This window comes from Peromyscus eremicus, chromosome 22 (assembly GCF_949786415.1).
Source record: "Peromyscus eremicus chromosome 22, PerEre_H2_v1, whole genome shotgun sequence".
NCBI lineage: Eukaryota > Metazoa > Chordata > Mammalia > Rodentia > Cricetidae > Peromyscus > Peromyscus eremicus.
In genome coordinates this window covers 42,102,797-42,116,814 of record NC_081437.1, presented here as the reverse complement: position 1 = coordinate 42,116,814, position 14,018 = coordinate 42,102,797, and the positions used below count along the sequence as shown (strand labels likewise).

General features: G+C 43.6%; 1 protein-coding gene across 3 annotated transcripts in view; it reads left to right on the top strand.

Moving 5' to 3' along the window:
• Sntg2 (syntrophin gamma 2) overlaps positions 1–13,050 on the top strand; it is a 200,034-nt gene extending 186,984 nt beyond the window's left edge. For all 3 annotated transcript variants that reach the window (XM_059248532.1, XM_059248530.1, XM_059248533.1), the window contains one exon: positions 12,784–13,050. In XM_059248532.1, coding sequence (XP_059104515.1) covers positions 12,784–12,915 — 132 coding nt within the window. In that variant the 3' untranslated portion in view covers positions 12,916–13,050. The remainder of the gene's footprint in view (positions 1–12,783) is intronic.
• Positions 13,051–14,018: the final 968 nt, after the last annotated feature.

Below are 14,018 nucleotides of genomic sequence, written 5' to 3'. Positions count from 1 at the left end.
ATTTCTTTCTTAGGAAATTAACCTGAGCAACACAACCCACCTGATATTGTTATATGTAAAGGTTTAGGGTCTATTTTTATCTTTTCCTTGTCTCACTCCACAAAAGAGTGTTTCAGAACTGCTTTCTAAGTAGAAGAGAGATTGTGCAGAATTGCTTGGCTCTTCTATGTGGAGAATTGGCCAAGGTCAGTAGGATATGCACATACTGGGCAGGCTGTGGACAGTTCAAGATGTACAGCCCTGAAGGATAGTAGGAAGCTATGGGTTTCTGAGATGGGGCATTCAGGCTCTGGGTTCTTGAGTGTGGGGAGGCGAGCTATGAAGTCCTGAGGTGAGGGCAAACTATGGAGGTTTGTGGTGATAAGCTTCAGGGAATGTACTGTGGAACCTTGAGTTTGGGGGAAAAGCTGCGGAGCCTTGAGCTGGAGGAAGGGTGTGAAGCTCTGGAGATGGGCCAGCTGTGAAGTCCTGGGTTGGGATAGGCTGTGGGCTTCTGTGGTGAGCTGGAAGTGGGGAGATGAGACTCTTGGCACACTAGGCTGGCTGGAGAGGTTGCATCCTGCCACTCTACTGTGAGTTCAGTCCTGTGGTCTGAGTGGGAATTACTGAGTGGGGAGAGTCGGGCAGAGAGTGACTTGTATCACTTTCATGTCAAGATTTTTTCTCCCCCCTGGTCTGTTCATTGATGGGGCACCCATGGCAGGGTCCTGTCACTGTCACATCTTCAGCCTGGGAGTCACAGTGCCCTGAGGACTTAGGTCCAGAGTATGCTTGAGGCACTGTTGTTGCCTAGAACACCAGCTGAAAGAGCAGCACATGCTTGCCTGGCATCTGAGATGCCCCTCAGCGGGTGGTACTGTGGGATTTAAAGGCATAATTTCTTATCTTTCAGCCATCAGTCAGTCAGCTGTAGGTCGGCTGTGTTGATAAAGGAGTGAATGCATCAGTATGAGATGAGTGTGAATGGGTGTGTAGTGATTTGAAATGAATGTTAACCTCTTTGTGACCCTTAGTTTGGATTATGTGGGTTTCCATCCTAGTTGTTAGAAAAGAAAAAGATCTAAAATTTACAGAGGCCATAGAGATGAATACTGGATGAATAATGCTGAAAATTAAACACTCTGTGAGAATATTTTTAGGAAAAGAATGAGAACTCTTATATACATACATACATAGCAATGTTTGGAAGGTGTGTGAATATATCTCAACAAATTGAAATGTACATACTTGCAGCCCAACCCTGAGGCTTCATAGAGCTCAGACTACCTGGGCTTCTCTTGGGACACAAGCAGGGAATAGGCAGAAAAAGGCTGAGGCTTTAACTGAAGTGAAGCAAGAACCAAGGGCACCGCCTGGGCTTTGGAGGGAAAGAAACAGGGATGATTCCTCACATAACCCTGCTCATCTCAGAAATAATGGCCCTAGCTACATCTGCTGTAGCTTATGTGAAACAGGGGGGAAATAGTTAGACCTCTAGATGTTCTTGGAATTAGAATAAAGCCTCAATCTCTCTCTCTCTCTCTCTCTCTCTCTCTCTCTCTCTCTCTCTCTCTCTCTCTCTCTCGTGTGTGGTTCATGTATTCCTGTGTTCACGCAGGTGTGTGCACACGTGCATGCAGGTGTACATATATGTCTGTGTACTGTGTGTAGAGGCCAGAGGTTGATGTTTGATATCTGGCTCAGTTGTCTCTCTCTCTCTGCCTTATTTTTTGGGACAAGGACTTTCTCTAGACTGGAGCTCACTAACCCAGCTAGGCTGGCAGGCAATGAGCTCTGAGAATCCACCTGTCTCTGCTCTCCTAGTGCTAGGTAGCTTTGTGCAGTTGCTGAGTATCTTAATTCGGGTCTTCATGCTTGTGTGGCAAACACTTTACCAACAGAGCATCTCCTCCACTTCTGAAATCTTCGTCAGTGAAAGGCTGACGAGACGCGTGACTTACAGTGAGATTATGAGGAGACACAGTATGGGACAGCGGTGGAAGAACAGTCCCCAACCCCACCCCTAGCTCCCGCTGTGATGTCCCCGCCCCCAGCCTTGTGTCTGAGTTTGAGTTTCTCAGGGCAGGTTTAGATAGGTTATTTCTATAGCATGAGGTCCACTGAACGTAGTTTACTAATGTGTTTTAAATTAATATGTTAACACTGAAAAAGAAACTGAGTGCAGGAAATGCTGTCGAATGTTGGGTGTGGTGGCACACACCTGCAGTCTCAGCAATTTGGAGTTGGAGATAGGAGGATAACAGGTTGAAAGTCATCCTTGGCTACATAACAAATTCAAGGGCACCCTGGAATACGTGAGACCCTGGCTCAAGGAAGAGAGTGGGGGAGGAGGAGAGAGAAGGAAGAGGGGAAGAGAAAGGGAGGTATTACCAAAACATACTCAGAGTTTTTCAAGTTTCTGAGGAGAAAATACTTCCCATGATTAAAAGGAAACACTTTCACCACTGCAGGTGATGCACTCATCTTACTCCTAATATTCCCGTCTGTATCCATGTAACAAAACACAGTCTAATGAAGAATAATTTTGTCTTTGAGAGAAACAATAGCGCATAATTTTCACCCTCCAAGAGCAATCTGTGTATCATCAGGAAGCCAGAGAAGCCTATCTGATGCTGAGAGAAGGACTGAGTGTGGGTAACTGTGAGCTAAGAGCAGCAGGCAGCACACTGCTGTTCAGTCTCCCCACAGAGTCCAGTGCCAGGCATGCTTTGCTGATGCTGCTGAGTTAGTTACACTGAAAAACTATTTCAGAAAATCAGAAGGAACAAAGAGGGGTGGGCAACCTAACCCAACCTAATCATTACACAGATTGTAACACTGAGCAGGAATCAGGGAGAGGTGAATTCTGTCTGCATCAGGAAGAGTAGAGACCTCTGTAGAGGTCTCAGAGTAGAAACTCTGAGATTCAATGCCCCTCAGGTGCAATGCCCAGTCCCAAATGTTCCTCAGAGTCATTTGAGAGTCTGCTTCCACACAAGCTTGTTCACACAACTTAACCAACCCACAATAGCAGGTGGTTTACTTTACCTTTGTTTGGTTTTGAGTGTGCCTGTCTGTCGTGGAATTAAAGTTACTGTGTCCTATCTGTTCATGGAATTAGAATTACTGCATTAACAGAAACACATAGCTCAATGTTGTGGGGCATTTACCCACCAACCCCACAGCTCCCCAGAGTTTTCTTGAGTGTGAGCAGCAGGAAATATTATATAGAAGGATTTATATTGCGGAGATAAACAGATAGAAAATAAAGGATAGCCTTGAGAGGGCCTGGAACCTTTTCCAATGAGCCCCGACTGTCTCTGCCCCAGGGTATTTATAGAGACACCAAGGAGTGGAGCAAAAGATCTCCCCCCAGCACAGCCAAGTGCAGACCATCTGAGACACCTGCACTCAGGCCCATGGTCCTAATCATCCTCTCTATGTGGACCTGCTGAGTAAAGCCACAAGGAACCTGAAAACGGGCTCCCACACAATGTAATCTCTAAGCAAGTGTATAACTCTTCTTCCATCAGGAAAACACTGGAAATGGTGAGTTGACAATAAGTTTAGCCCATCTGGGATATCACTGGGCTGAGATGAGATTTCTAAGGCACTCTGGCAGCTCAGATCCTAAGCTAACTGAACGAGTTGGCCGTGCAGTGAGGCAAGCAGTTATGGGCCTGTTCCCTGAAACAATCTATGAATGCAGGAAGGAAGAAAAAGGGCCTGAAGCGGAAAAAAAATCAGCATAATTAGACACTGGGGAGAGGGCCCTGAGATGCTATTTCAGAGTGAGGCACCAGAGGACACCAGGTGGACGCCAGCATGGAGCTGAGTTTGAGAACAGGTCGATTCATAGTCCTGGGAGCTTCAAGTCCTAGGTCCAGCCATATCTTGCTTCTGGTATATGAGGCTTTCTTGTTCACAAATACCACCTTCTCTGTGTCCTCACTTAGTGAAAGGAGTTTTTAAACAAGAACAAAACTCTCATCATGTGGGCCCCACCCATATGGCCCCACCATCTCCAGAACCTTCTTCTATCACTAAGCATGGAATCTCCCCTGAGAGGACTGTTTTCTTCTGCCTGTCTTCCATACTCAGCAGTGCGTGTCCAGGTGGCATTCTCATCACCATGCCTGATAGGTAAGGGTGACCAAGAGACAAACTGATGATGGCCCATTGGCGGCTACAAGGCTTCTTTTGGTCCAGGAACACAGGAACCATGACACTCAGAGCTAGTTGACATCCTGCTGAAAATGAGGCCTGGAACCAAGGGCCAGTGTGCATGAAAACACGCACATGTCCAATTCTTGATATGGACATCATTTTCCAGGGCAGAAGTCTATACCTGTGGGCAGGCATGGAATGTGCTCTTAACCATCACTATCAGTTAAACTCAGTACAACACACATGCAGTGTGCTTCAGGGTCAGCTCACCCCAACCTTTGGAAATAATTCTTTTAAAAGAATGAGCTATGAGATTTTTGGAGGTAGTAATAAATCATAGGTGTCTGTTTAAAATTTAATTTTTAATTAAAATTTAAAGATTTTATTAGTGACAAGGAAAAGCTACCCAGTTAGATGATCAGAAAGCCCTGAGTGGTCCCTTAGTCACATTCTTATGCCCCAGGGTCCCTTCTAGAGTACAAATACCACTCTCTGGGTACCAGTTAGGTTTTTGGGAAAGGCAGACAACCCCCTCGCCCCTGGAAGTGAATGTAGGCTGAAACATCACAGAGATGAGGCTCTACCTGGAAAGAGGTGTTATCTAGAAAGCTAATTGAGTTCCTGGGAGCTTTATTAAAGGATTTATCTCCACATACGAAGAGTACTCTGTCCCCACGGCCAAGCAACACATGTGTGTTGGACACCCTGAAGTGTGGCTGGCCTAGCTGCACCTGCACATGTGTGCCGTAGACTCGATTTCTCTGTATCCAAGGAAACTGCCTAGATTATACCTTCTACTCCCTGTCCATTTTATTAACCATTTTTCTTCTAATTATAGTTCATTAAATAACAGATTTTACAAGCAGGGACAGCTGGACCTAATTTCCATCTATGTTGTGGAATGCCAGTGTGCTCTCATTATTCACTAGCCCTGGAGATGAGTGAAGGCTGAAGATTTAGGTTCAAAGAAACATCATTCGTGTTAATGATAGAATGAAAAGTCGATCTGAGCACTGTGCTTTTAAAAAGGGAAACAGAAGCACAAGTGTTGGTATGCCCCCAGAAGAGGGAGAAGGAGGTTATCATCTTGCTGTCCTCACTAGAACAGGAAGGAAAGACAGGAGGCTGTACTGGCAGCCTTGCAGAGGCTAATGATTAGCCAAGTGGCAAAGTACATACTGGTGTGAGTCAGTGCCAGTCAGTTTTGTGCATTTGTAAATTATTTGTACACCAGAATAGCTGAAGTTCTCTTTCCAGTGCATCACTATCAATATTTTACCCTCTGGCATTAAATTAAAAATGAGAGAAATTTTATACTGTCCTTCAAGATATTGACCTTGGTTGAATAAAATGTGCAGGAGTTATTTATCTTTGTCAGAACTTGGAAATTTCTAAATAAAATATTTACCAGCACAGGAAAAAAAAAAGTGAAACCACAGACACTCTTTATCCCAAGCTTTCTTGCTGTCAGTGTATGTATGAGTTACTCTGGAGCCACGGCAAATTGAAAAAACTGAATTAATTAAAACAGCTTTGCCAAAAGTTGTTCATCTTAAAATATGTGGAAACAGCAAAAGTAACAGAGTCATTTGCAGAAGTCATTTTTTTTTCTTAACATCCTGCCAAAGTCAATAAAATGCATTAATTTGTAATTCTGTTATTTACTGAAAGAGGAAGAATAAGAATGTGAACCAGAGTTGTAGGTAAAAGTTTTCCTGTGTCTCACACAGTCCTGCAGCTGCTCAGTCCCAAGTAAACACAAAGAGCCTTACATTAATTACAATCTGTATGGCCTATGGCTCAGGCTTCTTGCTAGCTAGCTCTTTCATCTTAAATTAACCCATTTCTATTCATCTATATGTTGCCACGTGGCCATGGTGTTACTGATCTGCTGGCATCTTGTTGATCCTTGGGCAACGGGCTGGCATCTCTCTCATCCCACCTTTCTCTTTCCTATATCTCTGCTTGGATTTCCTGCCGGCCTCTAAGCTGCCTTGCCATAGGCCAAAGCAGCTTATTTATTAACCAATGGGAACAACATATATTCACAGTATACACAAAGACATCCCACCACACAGAGGTGCTGGAGAGATCGCCTGGTAGTTAAAAGCCCGTACTGCTCTTGTAGAAGACTCAAGTTTAGTTTATAGGACCCTTGCCCTGAAACTTGTAGTGTTTATAATTCAACTCTAGGGGATCTGATTCCCTTTTTAGACCTCCACAAGTATCTATAGTCACATGTATATACCCCAGCATAAACATACAACCATACACATAATTAAAAATAAAAATAAATCCCTCTTTTAAAAAAGGATGTGAACCAGAAAAAGTCTAGAAGATTTCACCACCTAACACACACCACAGCCTGGAGAAAGATTACAGAACCAACTCTGAAGGTGACAGCAAATGTTTTTGTTTGTTTGTTTGTTTGTTTTAAAAAGCATATACACCTTCAAATCCTGACAAATGAACACTGTGGTATGTTCATAAGTATGACACCTATGCCCATATAATTGAATGCTTAGTCACCAAGGATTGAACTACTTGAAAGGATTAGAAGAATTAAGTGGTATGGCCTTGTTGGAGTAGGTGTGGCTTTGTTGGAGGAAGTCTGTCACTGGGGTTTTGAGGTTTCAAAAACCCATGCCAGGCCTAGTCTCTTTCTGCCTATAGATTAGGATGTAAAGCTCTCAGGTACTTCTCCAGTACTATGCATGCTGCCATGCTCCCTGCCATGATGATAATGAACTAAGCCTTTAAAACTGTAAGAAAGCCTCTAATTAAATACTTTCTTTTATAAGATCTCCCATGGCCGTGATATCCCTTCACAGCAATAGAACACCGACAGGGACAAACAGGAGCTTGGCAGAAGAGATGACAGGGTCTCCATTTCCAGGGGCAGCGTTCTTAAACATCCCCCACCCAGTGGCTACCAAAAGCCCCAAATAGTACCTATTTCGAGTTGAGTCTGAAATGTTCCCTGCATGTGTTTGAATTCTTGGTCCCCACCTGGTTGTAGAAACTTTAATACTGAGGTCTAGCTAGCAGACTTGAGTTGTTTGGGGTAGAACTTAAAGGTTATATATCTGCTTCTGGTTCTGGCTGAGATCTCTGTTTCCTGATCTTTCAAGATGTAAGGAGCCACCACAGCTCCACACACTCCCGCCACCATGAGCAGCCCCCGCCTACCATGATGAACTGCAATGTCCTGAAATCTTGAACCAAAGTAAAATTCCTGTGTGGAGTTCCCTCTATCAGAGACTTTGCCACAATGACTAAAAAGTTACTAATTTAGTACTGAAATCTGTGCATCTGTGTTTTCTCCAGCATACGCCATACAAGTACTCCTATACAAGTTTATGATAAACAATTTTTTTTGTTTAAGGGAAGCACTTTATGGTTTCTAATTGTCACATTTGAGTTGCCATTAAAGTCTTCTACTTTAGAGTCACCATTAAGTAAAATAATGGTCATGGTGGTGCCAAGACAGTTGATCTAATAACAGATGGCTTCTAAATGACTAGCAGCAGGCAGTGTAGGCAGTGTGTAGACAGTGGACAGAAGGATGTCTCACATCCTGGGTAAGATGGAGGAGACAGTGTATGATTCCATCAAGCTGCATAGATTAGTGGGCAACTTTAAAACCTACAAATTGTTGACTTCTGAAAATTTCCAGTCTTTATGTTACAGTGAACCACATGTAGCTAAGACCCAGACAGTAAAACCACAGTCTACCCCAGCTGATGCAATTAAATTCCAAATAAAATTAGAAGAGGAGCCTCCTTTGAGGAGAGCAGTATATTCTTACACTCTCCACTAGTCCCTCCAGCTCCTTGAGTTGGATCAGTGTATTGAGTTGATCTTCCCTTCTCCTGCTCATATCCTCCGCTCCCTCCCTCCCTTCTCCTCCTCTGTCTCTATCTCTCTGTCTCTGTCTGTCTCTCTGTCTTTGTCTGTGTCTCTCTGTCTCTCTCTCTCTCTCTCTCTCTCTGTGTGTGTGTGTGTGTGTGTGTGTGTGTGTGTGTGTGTGTGTGTGTCTTCCACTGGTTGCTTCACCATTCCTGGAGAGCACACCTCTCTCTGGTGCTGTAGGGGAGTCTCTCGTTTGGGTTGTGCCAAAGAACACCAATCCTGAATATATCTGCCCTCTCTCAAAACTGGCATTGGCTTCCTTTCTAGTCTAACTCATGCCCTCATCTTTTCTCATGGACTCTTGTCCTCTTCTGATGAGAATTCCTATCCCTAGGCCTTCCCTTCTGTCTCATACTGGACAAGTGTCCTTGCCCCACAGACATGATTCTGTCTCTCTCCTATACACCCTCTACCCATAGCTCCCTGTACTTCCTAAAGGGCTGTCCTCTGTGCTATGAGCTTAGAGACCTCCCAGAACCTACCCAGCATGTTTTCTCCGTGACAGTACCCATACACAGACCCACAGCTACCACCTGCTTTTTGCTTTTGGTCCTTGGTTCCTGCCCTTTTCTGTAATGCCTCCATCCCTACCCCCGCCCAAATGCAGAATTTTTTGTTAAATTGATTGATACACATGGGAAGGTACCATCAATATCACCTCCTCTATTCCTTGGCCTCTTTACTATGGAGTCACTGGCCCTGTTCCCTGTTCCTCCTAGATGACGGCATCTGGCTTGTGAGTGTCACTTCAATAGCACTACCCAGTCCTCAAGGTATGCCCAGGACAAAGAGAGGAAGCCAGAGAGGAAGGAGGTTGGGTAAAGCTGAGATTCTGCACTTGAGAGAATCTCAGGAATCCTGGTGATTCAGGGCTTCTCAGGTTAACTCTCATTCTCAGATAGCTTGCAACATGGTGACACTGTAGTACCAAGTTCCTAAAACTCTAGCAGGGGGAGCAGGGAAGCCCTGTGAAGCTTCTTGGATTCCTGACTTCAAGTAACATTTCTGCAACTAATTGGTCTTGTCACTTTGGAAGATTGCTTTGAAAGTCCATTTCCTCTTTTGGAAACTGGAAGTGATAGCTTCAGACTTTTATCTTAGTTTATGTGGTAGTTTTGAGGCTGAGGAAATGTTATTAATTATGTTGATAAATAAATAATATCCATCTCACACTGATGGGCTCCAGTAACTGTCCCCTGTTCTCAGCCACCTCAGTCACACTGGGATGCTAAGGATGGTGTGGTGTCAGTTTCACTGACCGGGAAACTACCTCCAAGGTACACAGTCTCCAGGCTGCCCAGTTCAGCCATGCACTGCATTTGATCAGAACCACACTAGATTCATGGAGTAAATTTTTAGAAAATTTTCTATAATTTAAAGATAATCATGGCAGAACAATTGACAGCAGAACAAGTAACAAATGTCAGGAACATTGGGAGCAGTTGACAATGTCCTACTGCCTGACTGCAGGGCCAGTAAATGGAGGAGCCAGAGTCTGAATTGCAAGGTGATATCTATGTGTCAGGGACATGAACCATCAACTCAGCTCCAGCCTGGGCTGGCACAGGTAAACAGGCACAGGTCTTCAGGACTTCTTTCCAGATTCGTGCACTTCACCTCAGAGACTAAACAATACTGACAATAAGCTATGATTAAACATAGAAGTACCTTTTCTAACAGTATAATACATCACATCCCACCAAGAATCAGAAAGTTTTTATCCTAACCTGGGCTTCTCATGGCTCCATTGCACTGGTGGGTAGTGCTCATCTGGAAGCCCACATTCTTAAAATGTCAAATATGTTTGAAAAGTACATATGACACTCCTGGAGAAGACAGCCTAGCTGATGTGGGGAAGGGGCAGCAACAGTCTACAGTTACAAACACTATCTGGCTTTTCCTGCTTTTCTCAAAACTAGTTTTGAAAAGAACTATCTTTATTAAATAAACTTCAGGCCTGTCAGACAAATTTGGAGGAGGTTGCTATGCCCCTGCTGTATGTTTTTCTAGTCAATTATAGATTCTCTTTCTCAGCAAGTAGAAGGTGGCAACACACCACCACCTGTGACACATGTTTGAGGGGTCAGCAAGGAGCGGCGGTCACAGAAAGGCACTGGGATCACCATGAATGTCCTGTTCAACAGAGACCAAACATGGCTTTGGTCAACAACACCTGCACAGCTGCAATTCAGAAGGGCCTTGCTGACAGAGTCTGCTTGGGATCTAGGCGGAGCAGCAGGTGTCATGACTTGGCCCTTGGTTGAACCAAAGATGTTCTGTGAAATGTTCAGATGCTATATTTGGATCAAGACTGACTCCTGCTCCAGAGACTTACACTTGATTCCTGGATAGGAATGCTCTTGGCTGAGATTTTGCATGGAGCAACTCTCTTGTGATAGTCTTTTCAAAAATTTTTGATGTGGCTTCAAATTTACCATGCCAGGAAATACCAAGTCTGCTTTGGGATCTATGCCTCAATGTCATGTGGCCATCTGGTTGCTTCTTCTTCCAGTGTGTCATGCTGTTATTGAGTAAATTGTAGGAATTTGTAAAGCAATTTTCAGTTCCCATACATAAAGCACAGCTGCTGAAATGCACATGATGTGGACTTTGTGGCTTTATTCTTCTACTCGTCCCCTTGAGAAGGAGATTACTACCAAGAGCATGCACAGATTGAAGTAGAGTTTTGTTAAGCTTGCAAGAATCTTATGTTTGTTCTAGAATATTACTTAGTCTTCTTCTCTTCTGGAGAAAAATCATACCTAATAAAAAAAATTCCTAACTACCACCTCATGGTATGCAGAAAATAAGTGGATGGGTTGACATTGGGTAAAGGAGCTAGGTAACTCTTGGATCCTACAAACAACTAGGATGGGGCCACCTGTGTAGCAAGTACAGAGCTTCACTATGAAACCCCTTTAGCAATATAAAGAGAACCCAAAGCATCTAGAATATCTTGTTCATTACTCAGACAAAAAAAGAAATCATGCAGGTAAAATCAAAGTTAATCTTCACCTGCATGCAAAGGAGAATCTTACATTGGCAGAAAGAAAAGAGAGCCCTTTAGTCACAAGCATAAGGAGGTGGAGGACAGCTTCCAAGTACAAGGGACCCCATCCCCATGTCTTTTCTGTCTCTGGCCAGGTATGATTCCATAGGACTCATTTTTCAGCTGTTTCGTTTTCTCCATGTACCAGCAGCACAAATTCTTAGTCATTCCAAAGTGAAATCTCCGGTCCCCTTTCCCAGTCACCCTCCCATGGTACTTTGGTTGGTTCAAGGTCCTGAGCCCCAGGACAGGAGCAGTTTCTGAAAGGAATGGACAAGATCACAGGAGAGGCATTTGGGTAGAGTCTTTTGTAAAGGAAGGTAGAGGCTGGTTTTGAAATATGGAATCCTTGCCTTTAAGAAGAGAAATGCCTTAGTAAAACCATCAGGGGTTCATGTCGGGGTGGGGGGAGCTTCAGCACCTGTGGATAGCTCCATCCCTCCCTTAGGGAGGGAGACTGACTTCCCATCCCAGAGGTCCTACCTAGCCAGGCTTCAAGGAGCACAACTGGGGAACTGACAAGCCTGAGTGGGCTGTCCTCCTGAAAATAATGAAGCTTTTTCTGTGGTATTGTGGTATTGTCTTGGCAGTTTAGAATATGATAGAATTTTGCTGAAATTGAATAAATAGAGTGTCAATAATTGAAGTAACCTTAAGGGAATTGTGCTGTTCTTCACCACATTGGAACAACACAGAAGAGGAAAAAAATAAAAACACCAATGATGCACTCAGAACATCTCTTCTGACTGTTGGATGGATTTGTATCCCAAGACATGAAGACTGATTTTCCCAATAACAGCATGACATTTGAAGACTGATAAACTTCTATTTAGCCTACAAAGCTCATTGCTGGTTTGGGCTGGGGACTTCATGTGGAGAAGTATGTAAGGAAAGGAATAATCCCAGAGACTAGCAGGATGGCTCTGAGGCTGGAGACTTGCATTTGATCCCAGAAACCATGGTAGAAGAGAGTTGGTTCTGTAAACCTTTCCTCTGGTCTCCATGAGTGTTTGAGAGCGTCAAGGTGGAGAAGTAAGGACCTAGGAATTTAAGGTATTTTTCATATGCTCTGTGGTGGTGAAGCCCACAATCTTCTAAAGAATCCTGTTCTTGAGCATCATTTCTTTCTTTTGTTGGCATGACAACTGGATGAGGAGGAACCAAGGTCTCCCCCTATGTGTGCTGCTCACACAGCAGGGCTCGGGTTGTCCTTCCAAAAATGCCCTTTACAAGCCACACATGGGAGAGTGCACACTTGCAACCAGGGTAAGCAAACAGCTAGCTCTGCTGCCATGGGACCCTCATCTAAATGTCACTGTTAGCCCTGGCATTTCCAGCTTATGGTGAAGACATAAATCATAACTGTGATCTTCAGGTCTACCTAAGACTGAGCACAAACTAAGGAAGAATGCCACATAAAAGGATTGCATGTTACCCTGTATGGAATCAAGGAAACACATCCTGCATTGCCAGAGTATCAATACAAATGACAGTATATCCATCTTTATAGATATATGTTCATTGTGCTATGCTGCCTTTATTTTAACACTACCTGTTTCAATGTGTATTTGTATTTATTTGAGGAAAAGTCTTGGAGTATACAAAGAGCTGAGTTTGCGAACAGTTGCCACAGTGCATCTTCCTAGTGACCACAGTCCTGTTTCATTTCCCCTCAGGAGCTGGAGTTCCAGGACTTGACGGCAGTCCTCCATTGTATCCACTCTTTCATTGCTGCCAAGGTGGCCTCCTTGGACCCTGTGTTCATGGACAGCCAGAGTATGACAAGAAGATACATGTGCAACAACTAAAATGAGTCTGGAGAGTGCTACAAGCAATTAAATTATTTTCTTAAGAAACAAATATTTCCTGCACAATGTTGCAACTTTGTGTGGTTTTATAATGAGCCTATAGTTGTGATACCAATAAAGACATCACTAGTTTCACAGATGGGTCAGACTGTTGAATCTGACAGTGGGGTACAGTTCTGACCGGGCACAGTGGTGGTGGGAACTCAGGGTCCTCTGAAACCATCCCATCCCAGCCTGTCTCAAACAGACAGTGATGCAACACCACAGTCTACTGCTTGCATTCGTGAAATCCAAATTTTATTTTTGCAAAGAACCTGGTAGGAGAGTAGGAAGCTGCCACTTACTCTTTCTTAGAAGGAAGGGGCTTCCCTCAGGCATGTTGGTAACTCTCCCTTTGTCACAGGTTGGACGGGCATTTGGGTTGAGAAATGAATGGGGGGATGAGGGAATTTTAATTATTTAGTTTTATATTAAATGCTTACATGTTTGTTATGTAATTGAATTATATGTCATTTAAATGTGAAATTCTATTTTTTCCTAATTAATCAAATACAGCACATGCTTTGGTTTCCTTGTCTTTCATATTGTTTATAACTTCAAATCTGGGACTTTTCTATTTTCTTATTAAAAAAAATTTAATGGAATTCTTGAGTTTCCTTTCAGAAATTCAGGCTGTGGTTAGGAAAAGGTGTGACTGTGCTCTTATTTCTCAAGGCTTCTAGAAAAGGGTGAACATAAACCATCAGACTGAAGAGCAAAGAAGCCTAAGGAAACACATGGGCCCTGTGGGAAGCAGAGAAATATTGCTGGGGTCTAGCTATCCTCCAGACCTTGAAGCAGCGAAGGGTTTGGCAATCAGCCACAGACCCCTGACTGCCATCCACCCATGTTTATCTGATATCTGAGAGGAAGGAAATAGTTTTAGCATATCAAATATAGTATGTGTTTCTCTTGTTGAAATTACAGCCTCCTCACCCAGTGTATATCCATCATGTATATAGAATATGTGTTGTACATGGCACCCCTCTGAACACTTAAGTTTTCTCTCAGGCTATGGGAGTGGAGTGGTCCTCCCATTCTACCCTACAAATTGTATCCATGGA